The 17273-nt window shown below is 39.8% G+C and overlaps 1 protein-coding gene across 2 annotated transcripts in view; it reads left to right on the top strand.

The window, feature by feature from the left end:
- Nucleotides 1-17273, top strand: part of LOC121959076 (alpha-1,6-mannosylglycoprotein 6-beta-N-acetylglucosaminyltransferase B-like) — a 23295-nt gene extending 6022 nt beyond the window's left edge. For both annotated transcript variants that reach the window (XM_042508254.2, XM_088070053.1), the window contains 16 exons: nt 1490-1605; nt 4214-4343; nt 4431-4579; nt 7126-7190; nt 8462-8635; nt 8744-8908; nt 9044-9213; nt 9388-9519; nt 10312-10445; nt 12239-12375; nt 12587-12742; nt 12955-13101; nt 13681-13797; nt 13937-14011; nt 14176-14336; nt 15150-17273. In XM_042508254.2, the coding sequence (XP_042364188.1) occupies nt 1490-1605; nt 4214-4343; nt 4431-4579; nt 7126-7190; nt 8462-8635; nt 8744-8908; nt 9044-9213; nt 9388-9519; nt 10312-10445; nt 12239-12375; nt 12587-12742; nt 12955-13101; nt 13681-13797; nt 13937-14011; nt 14176-14336; nt 15150-15348 (2227 nt within the window). In that variant the 3' untranslated portion in view covers nt 15349-17273. The remainder of the gene's footprint in view (nt 1-1489; nt 1606-4213; nt 4344-4430; nt 4580-7125; nt 7191-8461; nt 8636-8743; nt 8909-9043; nt 9214-9387; nt 9520-10311; nt 10446-12238; nt 12376-12586; nt 12743-12954; nt 13102-13680; nt 13798-13936; nt 14012-14175; nt 14337-15149) is intronic.

The raw sequence follows: 17273 nt of genomic DNA, 5'->3' as shown, positions 1-17273 counted from the left end.
AGCGGTGTGCAGACACATGTTATAACGGCACATCATGCTTCAGATATTTGTTTTGACACACCAGGGTCCTCACGTGAAGTCATGGAACAGTTTAGTTTCTCCACATTCTCAGTGTATTTAGCGGAAGGTGAAGTCAGGCTGTAAGATTTTATTGCATCAAATCCACTCTTAAAATCTAAAATATGAAGTAAAAGGGGGATTTAGCTGGCTGGTTATGACACATTATTTAAGGTTGCCTTTTATATCATGTCCATTGTGTGACCATTAAACATAGAAAATATAATAATCTGGAGCTGTTCACTCCAACCAACCTCAACCATCTGCTGAATCTATGCTTATTAAAAATGTGATTCACAAGACTGAGCTTGAACAAAGATTTTAGCTCAACTTATTCAAGCAAACAGACATTTTATTTTTTATTTTAAAAAGTACCCATATAACGTGAGTCAGCTGTTACACCAAAAATTGAGAATGTGCTAAAATCTAGCAGAAGTCTAAAGATATCTCAAATTAGCTGAACATAATGGATAATGACTGAATTAGTTCTTGAAACTGTGAGCTAAAAGTAGGCTAATCAATAAATCCTTGAAATTGTTATCTTAAAGAAAATTCTTGAAATTGTTAGTTTGGAGTAATGGATAAATTCTTGAAACTGATGGTTTAAAGTGATGGAAGAATTATTGAAATTATTAATTAAAAAATAATGGATCAATCCTGAAAAAAAAGCAAAATGCTGACTTAAAACTATTTGAATTGTTAGCTTAAAGTAATAGATAAATGCTAGAAATGAATGTTTAAATGCGTGAAATTGTTTACTAAAAGCAGGCCTTATGGATAAGTTCTTGAAACTTTGCGTTGGGAAGGTTACTTTTAAAATGTAATAACTCAGGTTACAGATTACTGGTTAGGCTACCCTGTTCAAAATAATATAATAATATATTTTTATCAAAGTAGCACAATTTAACTTTGATTGCCTTTTTGATAAATGTTTTAAACTGGAGAAATAAAGCTCAAAATATCCAGAAATAGGGCAGACCAAAAGACAGCATTCCTGCATGGTGAAAAAAAAAGAAAAGCAACAGAAAGCATGTTATTTTCTACATGTAAAGTTTTTACAAAAAAGAATATTTGGATGTAACCCCTTTGTAATCACTAACATTTTAAGTGGTAACTCTTATTTAATTACCTATGTTTTCCATGATACTGTAACTAATCACAATCACAATTTTGTAAATTAATTACATGTAACAAGTTACTCCCTCCCCAACACTCGTAGGCTATGAATGCAAACTTGACCAGGCCGACATCAACTTTGACAAGTTAGTTACATATCAAAATTAGTTTATAGTGTTAATTGACGTCCAGTTTGAAATAATCACAGGTGGTGTCATGGGGCCCTTGAGTTCAGAAAAGGTTAAAAACCACTTATGCAATGTTTGCTGTTTGTTGAGGCATTTCAAGAGATTTCTCTGTGTATTGTGCCCTCTAGTGGTTGCCTGGTGCTTTGTCTGTGCTTGTCTGCGTTCACCCTGCTGCTACAGAGCCTCTGGGTGCCGCTTGAGATGACCAGGGACGAACCTGCTGGGAGGTCACCTGAAGAACAAGGTCTCTCTCACACACAGACACACACAGTTGAGTTTAGAAGTGTACAACTGCTTGAAAAAAATTAGGCCTGACCTTTATTTAATAGTAAAAAAAAAATAATAATAAAAATAAATAAATCCATGCACTCTTGGACAAACTTGGTGTTTAAACAACACTGATTATGAGTGATGTAAATAAGCACATCATAAACACATCAGCCAGTACTGTATGTTTTGCAGGAATGTACTGTATCTCCAGGGGATAAGACCTGATGTGACTGTCATCTCAGTGTTAGATGCAGTTTTGTACACAGTGCGCGGTGGGTCCTTCCAATGGTCCGACAGTTGTGGGTTTGTGGCCCCTGTTCAACTCAGTTGTCTGGCTAAACTGTTTCCCTTAAGGAGGGTATTTAAGGGGGCAGGAGACAAGGTTGTTTGGGCAAAAGCTTTCTTCCTGGTTTACAAGGAAGAGACAAATGTTGTCAACACTCTCCTCCAGAGTATGTTTTTCTGTGAAATCAGCATTGTTTCTTTTGCACCCGAGGAATACATTTGCATCTTCTGGCACTGTGCTTTCCCCTAGCTTTTTGATCTACAAAACGTCATCAGGAGCATTTTGGAAATTGACTCAGCAAGCCTCATTCTGTTTTAAGTTGTTCACAACTTCTATTATTAATATTCACTTGTCAGGAATGTCGATGTAATAATAGTTTTGTTTAGTCATTCTAATTATTTATCATAATTTTTTCTTCATTTTGATAATGATTTCTGTTTCAAAGGGGAAAAAAAATCTGATACATATTCATGTTGCATTTGTTGTCTGTAAGTTTCTTTATTAAAAAGAACTTGATTCTTATTTATATGGAACTGGCTGAACCCATAGCCCATTTATACATGTCAATTCAACAATCAGTAAAAGTTACCTTCTTAATGAGGATTAATAATCAGAGACACAGGCTTAATTTAAGTCAAAAGAAGCATGTTTTTTGTAGAAGCCTTAGATAAGATCAACCAGTTTCAAAATGTCATCACATACAAGGTCTTTTTATCTAAACATCCTGATCATTTTCTTCTCAAATTCTAGAAAATCTGTTTTTAGCAGAATATAAAACCCAATGATGCATCTCAGACAGCCACAGACCCACAACTGCTCTGTGCTTTGAGAGACCCACCACGAGTTGTATACAAAGAACCACCCAGCACTGGTCAATGGTTGTGTTGGAAAATATGTCACATGGAGGAAGCTGTTGGTCAGCATGTACAATTAGTCTGGCTCAAATTTAGCAAATGCTCAGTTTTGGTCAGTCTCCTTGAAAAGTCATCCATCTGACCAAGTTATTTGATTTTGTAAATTAACATTCGCTCTGACACTGAGGAAGTTTATATGAGTTGATTGCTATTGCATCAAAAAAATGATATTGTGTTTGGAAAACACATAAGCTTTGTACTTCATATCTTCTGTCTCTATGTAAGCTGACAATGTGCAAAAACGGCCAATTTGACAATGGTTACAAGTTTCTAGTTTTTAAGCTAATATGGTCATATGGTTATCTACACAACTGGCATTCAGTTGTTACAGGATCCCACGTCTTTCCTCCCATTCATATTTCATTGTGTCAGTGCCCAAAAGGCCACTTGTAGTTTAGAGAACAACTACAAGTGTTGTTGGAGCTCTTTGACTTCTTCAAGACTCTTAGTTTCCATGCACCTTGGAAGTTGGCGAAGTTGTGCCAGAAACCTCCACTCTGCTTTTACAGTGCCCAAAGGGCCAGTAGGCATGTAAATTCTGATATTCTGACAGTCAGCTGAGCAAACAGACATAAACTGACATCACCAGTCTAGTGGATTTGACATTTAATCAAAGGTCAAAGCTCTATTCCCAAAGAGATCCTCACTCTGACCTCAAAATCAACCTTAACCCCACTGGCAACCCCCCATGAAAAATACACCACACAGTGGGTTAGTGTGGCTCAGCATTATTCATGCATTTTTCTGCAGCCTGGAGGTGTGTAATGTGTGTTTTAGATGGGAAGAAATCAACATGTCACATGAGTCACAGGACTGTTTTCTGATTGGCTATGGGTATTCTCTGGTTGCTCTTTGCCGCTAAAAGTTAAGCTATCCCCAATTTGAGCCGCCATTGCAGATTAACATATACATGTAGCTCACCACAGGCTGCACTTCCTACCTTGTACTTTACATTTCGTCACTTCTTGGTGTGTTTTTTTGGCATTTTCACAAAATTTATGTTTTTGACAAAGGGTCTTGTAAATGTTGTAAGTCTTTCTTTGAATACACTAGTGAGTGATTTCCAACATGTGGGTTAGGACTCACTCAAGATCAATTATAGCAAAGGTGAGTATAATCAGGTTGCAGGCAAGTAGGGACAGGTGTCAGTTCTGAGGTAGAGCAGAATTCGTAGAGAGAGACTGGGGTGAGCTCATGTTCAGTACAGTATGTCTTTCTCTATATAAATAAATAAATATATATATATATATATATATATATTGCTGCTTCATTTGCAGCAGGTTAAAACATAATACACAGTGTTACTATTTCAACATGATAGGAGGTAGCATATGATACTGTACATACATGACTGACCCTATTGTATATACTCTTTGTCACAGGTCAACGTGGTCTTGGCTTTCGTAGGATGGCTCTTCGCTTGGAGGCTTTGAGTACTCAGGTGCAGAGGCTGAGCAGAGAGAGAGATGTCAGCCAGCTGACCAGAGATGATCTCAGTCTGTTATTACAGAGGTATTCAACAGCATCTGAGCCTTAACATATTACCAAAATATAGCTTACTGTGTTTGTTCATGCAGCGTGGTTACATGTGTTTTCCAGCTTTAGACAAGACCAACAGGGTTTAGCACGCTTAGTGGAGAGGGAGCTGAAGAAAGTGTCCCAGAGACTTGATCAGCTCAGCCATCATCAACGACATCACTATCAGTCTAACACACTGTCCCCACATGATGACCTCAGACTACACACAGGTACTACACAGTCCAGAACTTTATCACATGGAGTATGTCTTGACTAATTGGAGTTGTTTAATTAGTCTTTATTTGTGTTGTTTGTTTTTTGGGGGGGTTGGGTGGTGGACACAAAAAAAAAAAATTAAGTTATGACATAAAAGCATTAAACCTGCACAGGAACAACATGGTCATGATTATGATGCTCTACGATGTAGTTGTAACTAGAGGGAAGGTAGGTGGGACTCAAGGTGTACCTGGGTAACAGGTTGAAAATACAGATTCATTTGTAAGACAGATAGAGAAGTGACTTCCAGTCCAAATATTTTAAAGTTTTATTTTGGTTGTAAACAACTGTTAAAAACAAGATTAAAGGTGATTAAAAACTTTATTAAAAAAGCCTTTAAAATACTTTGTAAAACAAAAAAACAAACAGTATTAAATAGTTAAGATTCAAACAATGAATTAAAAGGTTAAAAAGACTCCAGAATGGCAGATACATTTTTTTATAAAAATATTTTTTGCCAAGACTTAAAACTATGCTGGCTCTGGGTATTAATATAAAACTATGAAATGAAAAATAGGAGCGTGCATACAGGCAGACTGTGGGGACCTAGATCCCTAAAAAAAACACAAAACAAAAAAGACACCAAAAACTCAATTTAATATCACCACACGTGCTACCCATAAAGGTGACAAAACACAACACCATGGGCCAGCTAAGCCCAGAGTCAGCACAGGGGGAAACAAAAAAATTTCAACCAGGTGGTATAATGCAGTGGCTCTACCTTACAAGCACTAAAAATACAGAGAAACAATTATACCATGTAACAGACAAACTGACTCGGCAGGTGAAAGTAAGAAGGTAAATATAAAAAATTAAAATAACACTGCCTGCCACGACATAAACAAAGCTAAACAGATAGGCCTTGCAGAATATCTGCTATCTGTGCACTTTTTTTCTGAATGGAGACTTTAGGAGACATTTTCTTGTTTTGATTTGGTGGACAAGCAGATACCCCAAAAACAGAATTGGATTACAGCACATAGGGAGGATCTATGATAGTCATAGGGCCTGGGAAATCATCTGAAATCATCACCAAGCAGTGATGTTGCTCCAGGTTTCAAAAAGGTTAAATGGCCCCTGGCCTCCTGTAATTTTGCAAAAGTGGCCCCTGGGCAAAACAAGTTGAGTATCACTGATCTATGGGGTTTGAATAAGCCTGCCTGGGCCCCTGCAGTGAGATTTGGACTGAAAAAAATAGGTTATTAGGCTATTACATACAACTCTTGCCTAGTTAAGCATTAATTTTATGATGCACTTTGCTAAAAGCAGCTCATTGTCCAAGCTAAGACAGAGATTTTAGAGTTTGTTCCAGTTATAACATGCTTTAACATTCTGGCTACACCAAATAAATACACTCTCCCCTCCCTGCATGTTGCCAGCTACAATAATTGCAGGCTTCTCTGTGGTTTACTGCAGTGGTAGCGTGATACTTGGAGCCAAATGCACGGTTCATAGCCTCAATAGAGGTTAACCACACAGTGAAATTAACAAGCTGTGATAATGGAGGGTGTGAATGGTGGGGTTAAAGGGCAGTGGGTGCAGGTGGTTATGGGGGATGGAGTCCTTGAATAGAAGTTTAACAAGTCCCACAGAGCCAGTGTTGATCAACTGGCCGTGGGGAGGGAGAAAAAAAGTTTACATCTATGCTACGACCCTCCTGAGAGGTGTCAGGTGAGAGTCGGGTTACGCACCCTGGTTGGCACGCGAACGTGTGTGTGGGCAGTGGGAATCAGAGCTGACCTCCATTCCTGAAAAAGGGAATTCATAAAACTTTGGCCACCATACTGTGCATGTGTCGACATGCACACACATGCAGAATGTATGCACATGCCACCCGCATGCATACAAACACACACTTCCCCATCACCAGCCTGATCGCCCCTTGCCCTCCTCCTTTCACATTACCTCACACCCATAAAATACGACTGAATTACCAGGAGTCCTTTCACCGGCTCGTCTACTCATACTCTTGTTTTTGCAGAGGGAGCACTTTTTTTTTGCTGTGGTCCTATAGCATATCACTGTTTTTGGGCTTTCACACCTCGGGTTTTCTTATCTTTTTTTCCCTCTTTTTACTACGTTGTTTTACACAGTTAAGAGCTGTGTATCTTGGCCACGGCTAGCATTGTAAAAGGGTTTGTTTGGTAGGAGGCAGGTGGGTCAGGTGTGTGTGAGCGTGTGTGTTCATTTCAGATGATTGACATTGGCTACAGATGGTGGGGGGGCTTACGGGAAAGGGCCTCTGAGAACACACTGCTTCTACTCTAATGCCTCTTACACGCATGGCAGCACTATACATCGTGCTGATGGCTGCTATTCATAGTGAACATTTCAGTCCAGAGGCTGTATATCAAAGTTAATATCCACTGTTCTTCATTACCACTGTTGAGTCGACTCCACAATGTGCTTTTTGTTACTAAAGCCAGGATTTAGGAATAATGATGCATTCAAAATGGCCACATAAAGAAAAACTGTGTGACAGCTAATATCTTACCCACAGGGCCCAATGAGAGGTGTGAGGTGCCAATGGACTCAGCATATCCGTTGTGTGCAGAGAAAGTGGAGGTGAGAAAGTGGAAATACATGTGCATAAAATTAATGGCTCTGTTTGCACTTTCATAGTTGTATTAAAGTACTTACCTCGACTTAAAGGGGCAGCTCACCCCACAAAATCAAACATTCATATTTTTCGTCTTACCTGTACTGCTATTTATCAATCTAAATTTTTTTGGTGAGTGTTGCTGATTGTTGGAAATATCAGCTGTAGAGATGTCTGCCTTTCCTGAATATAATGAAACTAGATTGCACTTGGCTAACGGTGGTCGAAGTGCAAAAAACAAAAGCATGAAAAACTCAACAACAATGTTTCTTTGCAGAAATCATGACCTGGTTACTCAAGAGTATCCACAGACCTTGTTGGAAGCAGTTTCATGTAGAAACTATTTTCTCTCTACTGAAATATACCCACCAACCGTATCACCACGGTGGTCCTTCACAGTCCAACCCAGTGAAGGAATGAAGGTTTCACTGAGCGATAGGTCAGCCAAGGAGGATGCCATTAATGTTTACATCTCTTGCTGTGCTCCCCAGCAGGCATTGAATGTCAATGGCATCAAAAAGAGGTGGGACTCTTTCTTCAAACTGATGTTAAATTTTGGTTGGAATGAAAATACTTAACAACTTAAAACCAACAAAATTAAATATCATTTATCGTCGGAATTCTACATCAAATTGACGTCGGATTTAGATATCCTGACATTAAATTTTGGTCACCCAGTTTCACAGCCTAAATTCAGTATCAGTGATTAGCATATTGATGGCCAACTGAGTCTCATCCATAAGTGGATGGATACTTCCCTCTGCACACTGATACAGCCGGTGGATGTAATTTGGTAGAAAGAAAACAGTTCCTACATGAAACTGCTCACAGCAAGGTCTCAAGGTCAAGGATTTTCTTGAGTAACCTTTCTTGAGTTTTTCATATGTATTTTTTTTTTTTAGCTCTTGAAGCACCACAAGCCCATTTTAGAGACGGGAGACATCTCTAGAGATGATATCTCCAACACAATCAACTCACACCAAAACAATCTAGACTAATAAATTGCAATTTAGGTAGGCCTTTGACAAAAAACATGAACTTCTGATTTTTGGTGAACTGTCCCTTTAATACTTTAAGTTTATATTTAATTCCTAGTGTATAAGCTGGATATGGAAATACCATTTTAAAATGATGGGTGTTATGATACAGCATGTATATATTAAATGTTATTTATGATTTACTTTACCAAAAATGTGCCTCGTTATTTGTGGTGATTTAAAATCCTTCTCTCTGGCAGTTCCTGCGGGCCCGTTGGCAGTCAGACACTTGTTATGCCTTTTATGGGGTGGATGGTACCACATGCTCCATTTTGACATACCTTAGCCAAATAGAGGACTTTTGTCCCCCTCGACTTGGAAGAAACCACTCTGCGCTGCCATGGCACCAGAAAGCTCACTCACAAACACAGCAGGTATATGACGTTGAGTGATTAAGCTCATGATAAAACATTTCTCCATCATTTCTATTAGATGCACAAACTTTTAGCTACATCACTGTTTCATGCTATGATTTTACACAGGCAGAGATTCGTACCACTCTGAGCCCGCTGTATGAGGTCATCAGCCGCAGCGGTCCTGCCTTGAACTTCATCCAGTCCAGAATAGAGAGGATGTCTGAACGGTGGATCCATGCTGCTGTGAGGATGAGGCAAAGCAGCAACAAGACACTCTCAACCCAGATGAGGGTATAACCAGCAAAACTACCCCAACATATGTTAAGATGAATGAAAAACACACCTGTGTGATCATAATGTTTATGTAAAGGGTTGTTAGCATCCATAAAAGCTGGATTTTGGATTTTCCCATCTCCTATCCTTCAGGTGCTGCTTTATCCCGGTGCTCTGGCTGGGAGTGTTGGCAAGCGTTTTGAAGCCCTAGTGGAGAGAGGAGGTCCGCTGGGAGAACTCGTCCAGTGGGCCGACCTCAGTGCCTGTCTGACAATCCTGGGCCACAACTTAACCTTCAGCATCTCACAGCAACAACTCCACAGGTTGGCACCACTGTCCTATACTTGGAAAGTACTGGTTATTTATATGAACAAAGAGTATTTTAGTAGTTGATTGCATTAAGTATTTCTGGTCTGTGATTACAATGAAGTCACGATTAGTGCTGAAAGATGCTGAGCATTAAATGGTGTACTGTGTGTTTATTGTGATTGGTTTAGCCTGGTAGGTGCTGCGCCAGGCAGAGGCAGTTGTCCAATTCAGAAGCCACTGACCTTTGACCTCATCTACACTGACTACCACGGCCTTGCTCACCTTAAAGGTGCCATGGGACTGGCTTTTCTGCATTATCGGTATGACCGCAATTTTCTAAATTATGTTTAGAAAAAGTCATCCCTTCTCCATTTTCTGAATAAAATTATATAATAATAATATCTTTATTTTTAATTTACACAGTTAATACTCTTTGTAAACAGATATCTGCTTATGAATGCAGAATCTGAAGGCAACGGTGCAAAATTTTGGCAACAGATGGGTTGCTGTTTTTAGCTTGACTAGTATTGGCCAGTCATGTTTGAGCGAGCTTTTGCTGCCTGCAGGTCAAGCGTCTGTGTGGAAAGCAAAAGAGGCAGAATGCTTTGGCCCAGATATCTGCTGGCTACACTGCATTTCCTAAATAAATTATTGGCCATCAAGCACTCCAGGAATGAGTCCTCAAACGCAGAAATGATTTTTTTTCACTCCAGGGTCCTTCTTCTTAAAGTAAATGAAATTTTTGAATGGGTTTTTTGACGGATGCCTGGAATAAGGTTTGTATGTAACACACACTCAAGAGACTTTCAAGTTTTCTTCTAAAACATGAAATACACCACTCATGAATTTTGAAGCTTTTGTGTCTTCAAAATAGAAGGTTGCATCACAAGTGATTAAATGAGACAATAGAACGTCATTGCGCCGAACACGGCTTTACAGTCTTGTTGTGGTGACTTTCAGTCATATGACTGTGGTGTAGTTTGTTTGTAGCCTAACGATGCTTTTTTTTGGTCTGGTGTTTGCATTTAGGCTTTAAAAATCATAAAAGTGATGTTAATTTTTGAAGATGATCTTGTTGAGCAAAATAATGTAAGTTAAAAAAATTATTCTAGGTGTCGCTTCAGAATCCTGGACTCTTTTGGCACTGAACCAGCCTTTAACCTGGGGACTTATGCTCGGAGTCATGGATATAAAACACTATGGGGCAGCTGGGGTCTGCAGCCTATGCAGTACATGACCATGTTCCGTAAGTCTGTGTATATGTACTTATATTTGTATGTGTGTGTTGTCATGTATTACTGATGTTGTGGGGACATGAGTCTAGCAACATAGTCACATTGTGGGGACTCACCTTCTTTTGAAGGACAAAGTGCAAATCCCAGATGACTGCAAATCATTCAATTTTAGGGTGAAGACTTGGGTTTAAGGTCAGGTTTAGGGTTAGGCAAGCAGTGTTCAGGGTTAGGGTTAGGGGATTACGGTTAAGGTGAGTCTCCAGGTAATGTCCCCTGAAGTTAATGGAAATATGACTGTGTATGTGAGTGTGTTCCTATCTGTGACACTGTGACATTGTATGATACCAACGCCTACAGTACATTGATTAAATGCACTACATCCTACACACACACACACACACACACACATTTACAGAAATATTTATATCTTGAAGCTACGGCACTGATCATTCACATACACCCCCTAAGCGTCCTCACAGTGAGAGGATTAATCGCTGAGGTTAAATGAACTCGGTGCCCAAACTGAGTTTTCATTCCAACACCTCTTCCTGTCATCTTTCCCACCCTGCCGGGAGATTGAGACAAGCTGGACGCCCTGGGCTGAGCGCCACCTCAGCTTGGAACACTGTTTATTTGTCCTGCTGAGGGGGAGACAGGGATGGATGTTAGGTGATGGTAGGGAAGGAGCAGAGAGGGAGAAACAGAGACACAGGAGGTAGAAAGAAGCTTGAGAAAAGAGCAGGCGGGTGTTTATGCTTCTGTTTTGACATGGAGAAAAGGGGAAGATAGTCGATTAAAGGACAAACGGACGAGCAGACAAAGCAGAACTGAAAACCACTAAAACCAAGAAACCAAAGAAACTTAATTCCTTTACTGCCTCCCGTTACACCCCCACATGCTGCATGATCTTAATCTTATCAGTGGCCAGTTGCATATCTCTGTTTATCTGATAGGTGAGTCTATACAGGTGTTGGAGACAAGTGGGAACAAATGGAGCTGAAATGAGCCAGGAGGAAATTATGTGCTGATGTACGGGTGAATGAGAGGAGATTTGGCAAAAATCTTTTAAACATGTACCTTGAATGCAAGAATGACACACACACACACACACACACACACACACACACACACACACTAGCAAATGCTGTAGAACTCAAAGGGATGCTTGAACACGAGTTCACACACATACCTTTGACGGTACATTCCTATTAAAGTAAATACTCATCTTTCACCCCTTCTTTAGTCTGTCAGAGGGCAGCAGGGTGGCAGCTGCCTATCCAAACAACTAGACCTTTTCATTTCCTTTAACAGCTGATGTATTCTGCACAGACCATTTTTCTTTACTTTTTTGTGCTGATTTTCAGGTAATTCTCTTGTAACTTTTTACGAAATCCTTTTTGATTCTGGGTAATTTGGTCAACGCCTTCCTCCCATGTTTTTGAAGGAGCTTAAACAAATTTGATCAGGTTTTAAGGGGAGATTTTAAGAGAGAGTTAGGGACATCTGTTGGCAGACATAACCTGAAAATCAAAGCACTGTGTTTTTGTTATCGTAGAATGAGATGTTTATATCTACATATGAAGCGAGTCCTCTTCCATGGAGTTCTCCATGTTATTTCTACAGTAGCCCAGAACGGACAAACCAAATACTGGCTTTAGACAGGCCCATTTGCATTTTTGCCTTTTTGCTTTGGCCACTGTAGTTCTCCAACACACTGAGAGAAGTTTCCATTCTGCAACCTGTATTTAGTGGCATCTAGTAAAGATGCCACTAAATTCTTCACGCTGTGATCTGCCATCTCTAGCTCATACTCCTGATAACTCCTTCCTGGGCTTTGTGAGTGAGGAGGCAGCGAGCGAGGAGGTGAGGGAGGATGAGCCACACGCTTTCAGGAAAGAAAGGATAGCAGTTGTCTACGGCAAGCAGGACTACATGTGGCAGGTATAATGATCAAAAGAGTGAAGCATATGTGTGTAGAAAAGTTTTGAGTTAGCAAGAAACATGTCAAGAAGCAAGTAATAGCACCATTTTACATTATAAGATTTCACAAAGCCAGCATGGGTTTTTAATAAATGCTGGTCCAAAAAAAAAAAACCAAAAAAAAAACCCAATATCTGTCCTGTATGTTTTTGTATGTTTGTGTATATATCAGGGTAAATCTGAGTATGTGAAGGTGATCAGTAAAGAACTGGAGACCCACGCTACAGTCTACCAGCCGCCAGCACTCACCTCTAATCTGCCCAGCTTCATCACAAACCACGGCCTGCTGACTCAGGAACACTTCCTACAACTTCTCCGTAGAGCCAAGGTCAGATAACAGTCAGTAAATCAGTATCTTTTTTGAGTGCATCTATTGTTTCTTAAGAAGACTATCACTGAGAATTTGTGACATGATGATGTTGGAGTAAATAGTGGCCCCATATGGATGGATCGCTTAAATGCTTATCCTACCTGTTGTGCCTTGCAGATCTTCATTAAGATGCAATATAACATGTCTTCTCTTTGGTGCTCCCCTCTCAGGTGTTTGTAGGTCTTGGGTTCCCCTATGAGGGTCCAGCTCCCATTGAGGCAATAGCTCTGGGCTGTGTCTTTCTTCAGCCACAATTTGACCCTCCACACTCTTCAGACAACAATAACTTCTACAAAGGCAAGCCCACCACAAGACGGGTCAGTCAAACTGAAAAAAAACAACAAACAAACAGTTTAAATAGGACATAATTACTGTACCTCAATTTTAAGGGGCACTGCCCATTGTTCCAATGGACCAAAATTCTGAGGCCATGTTAGTTCGTAAAGCCATCCCTTCGACAGCCCATTATCCTCAAACAATGCACCTTGCTCAGAGGTCGTGTTCCTCCAACAAAACACACTCTGCTTTTAGACAACCAAATGACCAGAAAAAAAATGTTTGCATTGTACATTTCTGCAAACCACAGATACGTTACATTTATCATCAACCCTGTAGTAAATCTGTGGTTAGATTTAGGCACAAAAAACACCACTTTTTGTAGCTCATAAGCTGCTGAAAAAGCAGAGACAAGTGGAATATACAGTATATATATTTTTTTTGAGAAACGGGACTTCTGAGCGATGGATGATGGTTTTTGGGATAACAGGCTTTTGGAGAAATGGGCTATTTGACCAATGGGACATTTTCGGACTATCAGGGCTTCAGAATTTTCCATCAGGACAGTGGCATGGCACCTATTTTAAGACCCAAAGACAATTAATAACTTTGGATGACAGATCTCCTCCCAGCACCCTTATGCTGAAAAATTCATCGGCAAACCGCACGTGTGGACTGTAGATGTGACCAACAAGACTGAAGTACGGGAGGCCATCAGAGCCATTCTACGCACAGAGGTGGTGACAGGAGAACAAGCAGTTATGTTGTTTATACATGTACATAGACACAGTTCATAATCTTTTAAATTTCAATCACAATAGAAAAAGTTTCTGTGTGTGTGTGTGTGTGTGTGTGTGTGTGTGTGTGTATTTGCAGGTGAAGCCTTTCACTCCCAGAGAGTTCACTTGTGAAGGGATGTTGGAGAGGGTTCAAAGTTATATCACTCACCAGGTAAAGAGACATAACCCCGCATAAAAGACCCCTTGCAGCATTTTTGGTGCCCCTTCTACCTAATAGTGTCCTGACGTGGCCTGATCTTTAGCAAGAAGCCGTTCAGTTGTTGTTTGATTCAAACTCTTTGCATTGTCAACTTTCTTTCTTTTAAACCCCTATAGAATTTTTGCAGTAAATCTGTTCCTACTTGGCCACCGGAAAGTGCTCTAAGGGTGCACCTAGGTCCTCTGGGTCAGTCATGCGTGAGTGTGTGTCAGCGGTCCTCCCTTGTGTGTGAGCCTGCTCTGTTTCACCACCTGAACAGTCCTGCTACGTTCACCAGGTGAGATATCAGCATATGGCATGTTTTAGAATTCGGGCTACATTTTGCATCTCCCAGATATTTCCATTGTTAGGATTTAATAATTGTCTTTACATTTATAAATAGATTTATACATTTCAAAGTCAGGCAGAAAATGTTTTTGTTTTTGTTTTTAATAAAGGACAAGTGTTATTCATGTCAGCTCTGTTACCATCAATGTCAACTCTGTTGTTTTCGGATTTTGCTTTAAAAAAAGATCATTACATGTGTTTTATCATTTACAAATTGATACATTCTTACAACATGAAATTTCAAAGCTTTTTTTCATTTATAAAGCTACATTTAGAGAAAATGCACACCATCAATAGTTCAGTTTAGTGTGTTGATAGTTTTATTCAGAAACAAAAACTCTGTATTTTATCAGAGTTAAAGTAGAATTTATGGATGCATGGAGACAAAGGTTAGGGAAGACAAGATTTTTAATTGTAGGACATTTGCTAGGTATATATACATATATATATTTATTTACTGTTAGTACCATGATTTTCAGAATAAGTATTTTAAATCATACAAGTGTAAGATCAGCAAATACTGAAAATGTTAAATTTAAAGAGTGATCTATAATTTAAAAAGTTTCATGGAAAAACAGTCATGACTATTTTTTTTCATTTTCATATGTACTTGTAATGTACCCACAATCCTATATGTACATGCTCAGAGCTGCAAAATTACCTGTGAAAGGATCCAAATATTGTCTGTGAGCTTACTGCAACTTTGTACATGCCATTTGTGCTGTATGCAGCTGAAAATGTACTTTCATTTCCCATTTTGTAGACTCAAGATAGGCTGCTCGAGCATGGCGAAGGAAGTCAACCACATGTTTCCTTCCTACAGCCCTTGGGGCCGACAGTGTGGCCTTCAGCAGGAACCTCTGCTGTTTAGTTGTGCTGGTTCTGACCCGTCACATCGCAGACTATGTCCCTGCAGAGATCACCTTCCTGGACAGGTGGCACTGTGCCCTGACTGCTTCTGAATGACACTGAAAGAACTCAGGAGGTAGAGTGAAGAGAAGAGGAAAAGGGTAATGCGTATTTCGACCAAAGAAAGCCAGCTGCCCTGCCAATACTATTGAACGCTTTGTGGTTTTGCGTTAATCTAATGCCAAAGTTGACAAAGTATCTGCACTCTATTTTTATAGTTTTGTGCACATTTAAATGAGTTGAAAAGCAACCATTTCAGTACCCCAGTAACTGACTGAAGGAGTCATCTCAGTCAGCATCACTGGCATTTAATATTTCACAACAATCTCAGTTAAATTATCACAAACACATCAAATGATAGGTGTTCATCCCTATGGAAGTGGACCTTTGCGGTTGATATTAATAAATAAATATGAAAGAAGATGGGCCAAATGGGTAAAGTTTGCTTAGATGAAAAGTCAGATATGACAGGGTGTATACACTTTCTTGGCTTTTTTTCCCCTGTGACAGTCATACAGTCACACAATAATAATGGTCATTTGGGCAGTGAAGTATTCCTTTAAAGTACTGACGGATGATGAATTCAAGGCCTGGTCATGCTGCAGAAATAAATCCCTCTTGTTTTTGTAGCTTTTCCTTGATCCCTTAAGCAAACAGTCTAGATGAAGGCAAGATGCACTTAAGGAAAAGGTGTTACAGTGTTTTTAAATGAATATAAGTGAGAAGTGGCACTTATGACTCTAATTCCCTTCTCTTGTTAAAAATCATATTCTGCATTGCACTTCAATATTATGTTAAATAAGTATCTAATCATTCATTTGCTTACAGTAATATATCACACTGGTCAGTGTTGCATGGGATTACCACTCATGTAACCCCTCAATGCATTGCTGGCTGCAAATATTAGCCCGGTTCTCAGAGGAGAGTGGGTGACAGCCTAAGTGATGAGGCTCATTATCTGAGTGAATCATGGGTAACCTCTGGATGCCTTTGGGAGGTCATAGCCATATGACCATGATTATACTGTCATATAAACCATTGGTTCCCAACCGTCTTTGACTTAGGAAACCCCCTCAGCTCTGTTTAATTCTGTGCCCCCCGTCAGTATAGGGAGAACCTCATTGTTTGTCTTTCAAACTCATATTTTGCGTCATTTAGAGCGGGAAAAGAAGTCACTGAAGGAAGGATTAATTATGTTTTCTTGAGTTATTTTACTAGAAATTATGATTTTGATCATAACAGATGACTCATTTTGCCCTGAGAACTTGCATTTGCTCGAATATTATTCCTTGACTGCCTCATGACCTACAGATACTTAAAGCCCCCCAAGGGTATCTTGCACCCCAGGTTGATATGAGCAAACATGGAAACTTTGCATACAGCGATTTGGATACATGACACATACAAAGAGAAGTTTTAAGCCTGAACGTCTCCAGTTTTAAAGCCTCAAATGGTCACACAGACTTATCCCATCATCCCTGCATGCTTGTGAAAGAAACAAATGATAGCAACCAAAGGCCAAACTACAGTGTTGTAAGTGATGGGGTGCTGGATTAACATGGCGCAGCTGTTACCAAAGATGGCTCCAACAATGGCAACAAGCTGCTATTTTGAACAGGGTCAATGGGAGGTTTTTCTTGGAAAGGACGCACTCATGAATGTTAATTGGCAGAGCAAGAGACCTTTTCTGCCTCGATACACTTCATGTGACCAGAACATATTGTCACTCAGGGATCAGACCACTCAGGACTGCGACGACAGGACCGGTCGACAATGTGATTGACCAGTAAAAGCCTGTGAAACGGTCCATGAAAACAACATTCGTGATGACTTTGGTGGACTCTGGTGAATTCATTTGGACCTGTCAAATATGACTTTTGCTTAATTAGCTGAACGGTCCAAAGATGATGGAAATGAACTTGTATTCACGTCAAAGAGCTGTTTGGATTAAAGGAAAATAAAATTTGCTTTTGACTCA

The sequence above is a fragment of the Plectropomus leopardus genome, chromosome 19, assembly GCF_026936395.1.
Source record: "Plectropomus leopardus strain MGB_pleo_1.0 chromosome 19, ASM2693639v1, whole genome shotgun sequence".
In the NCBI taxonomy this organism is placed as follows: domain Eukaryota; kingdom Metazoa; phylum Chordata; class Actinopteri; order Perciformes; family Serranidae; genus Plectropomus; species Plectropomus leopardus.
Note: the sequence above shows the minus strand (reverse complement) of the source record. Positions and strands in the feature narration are given on the sequence as shown.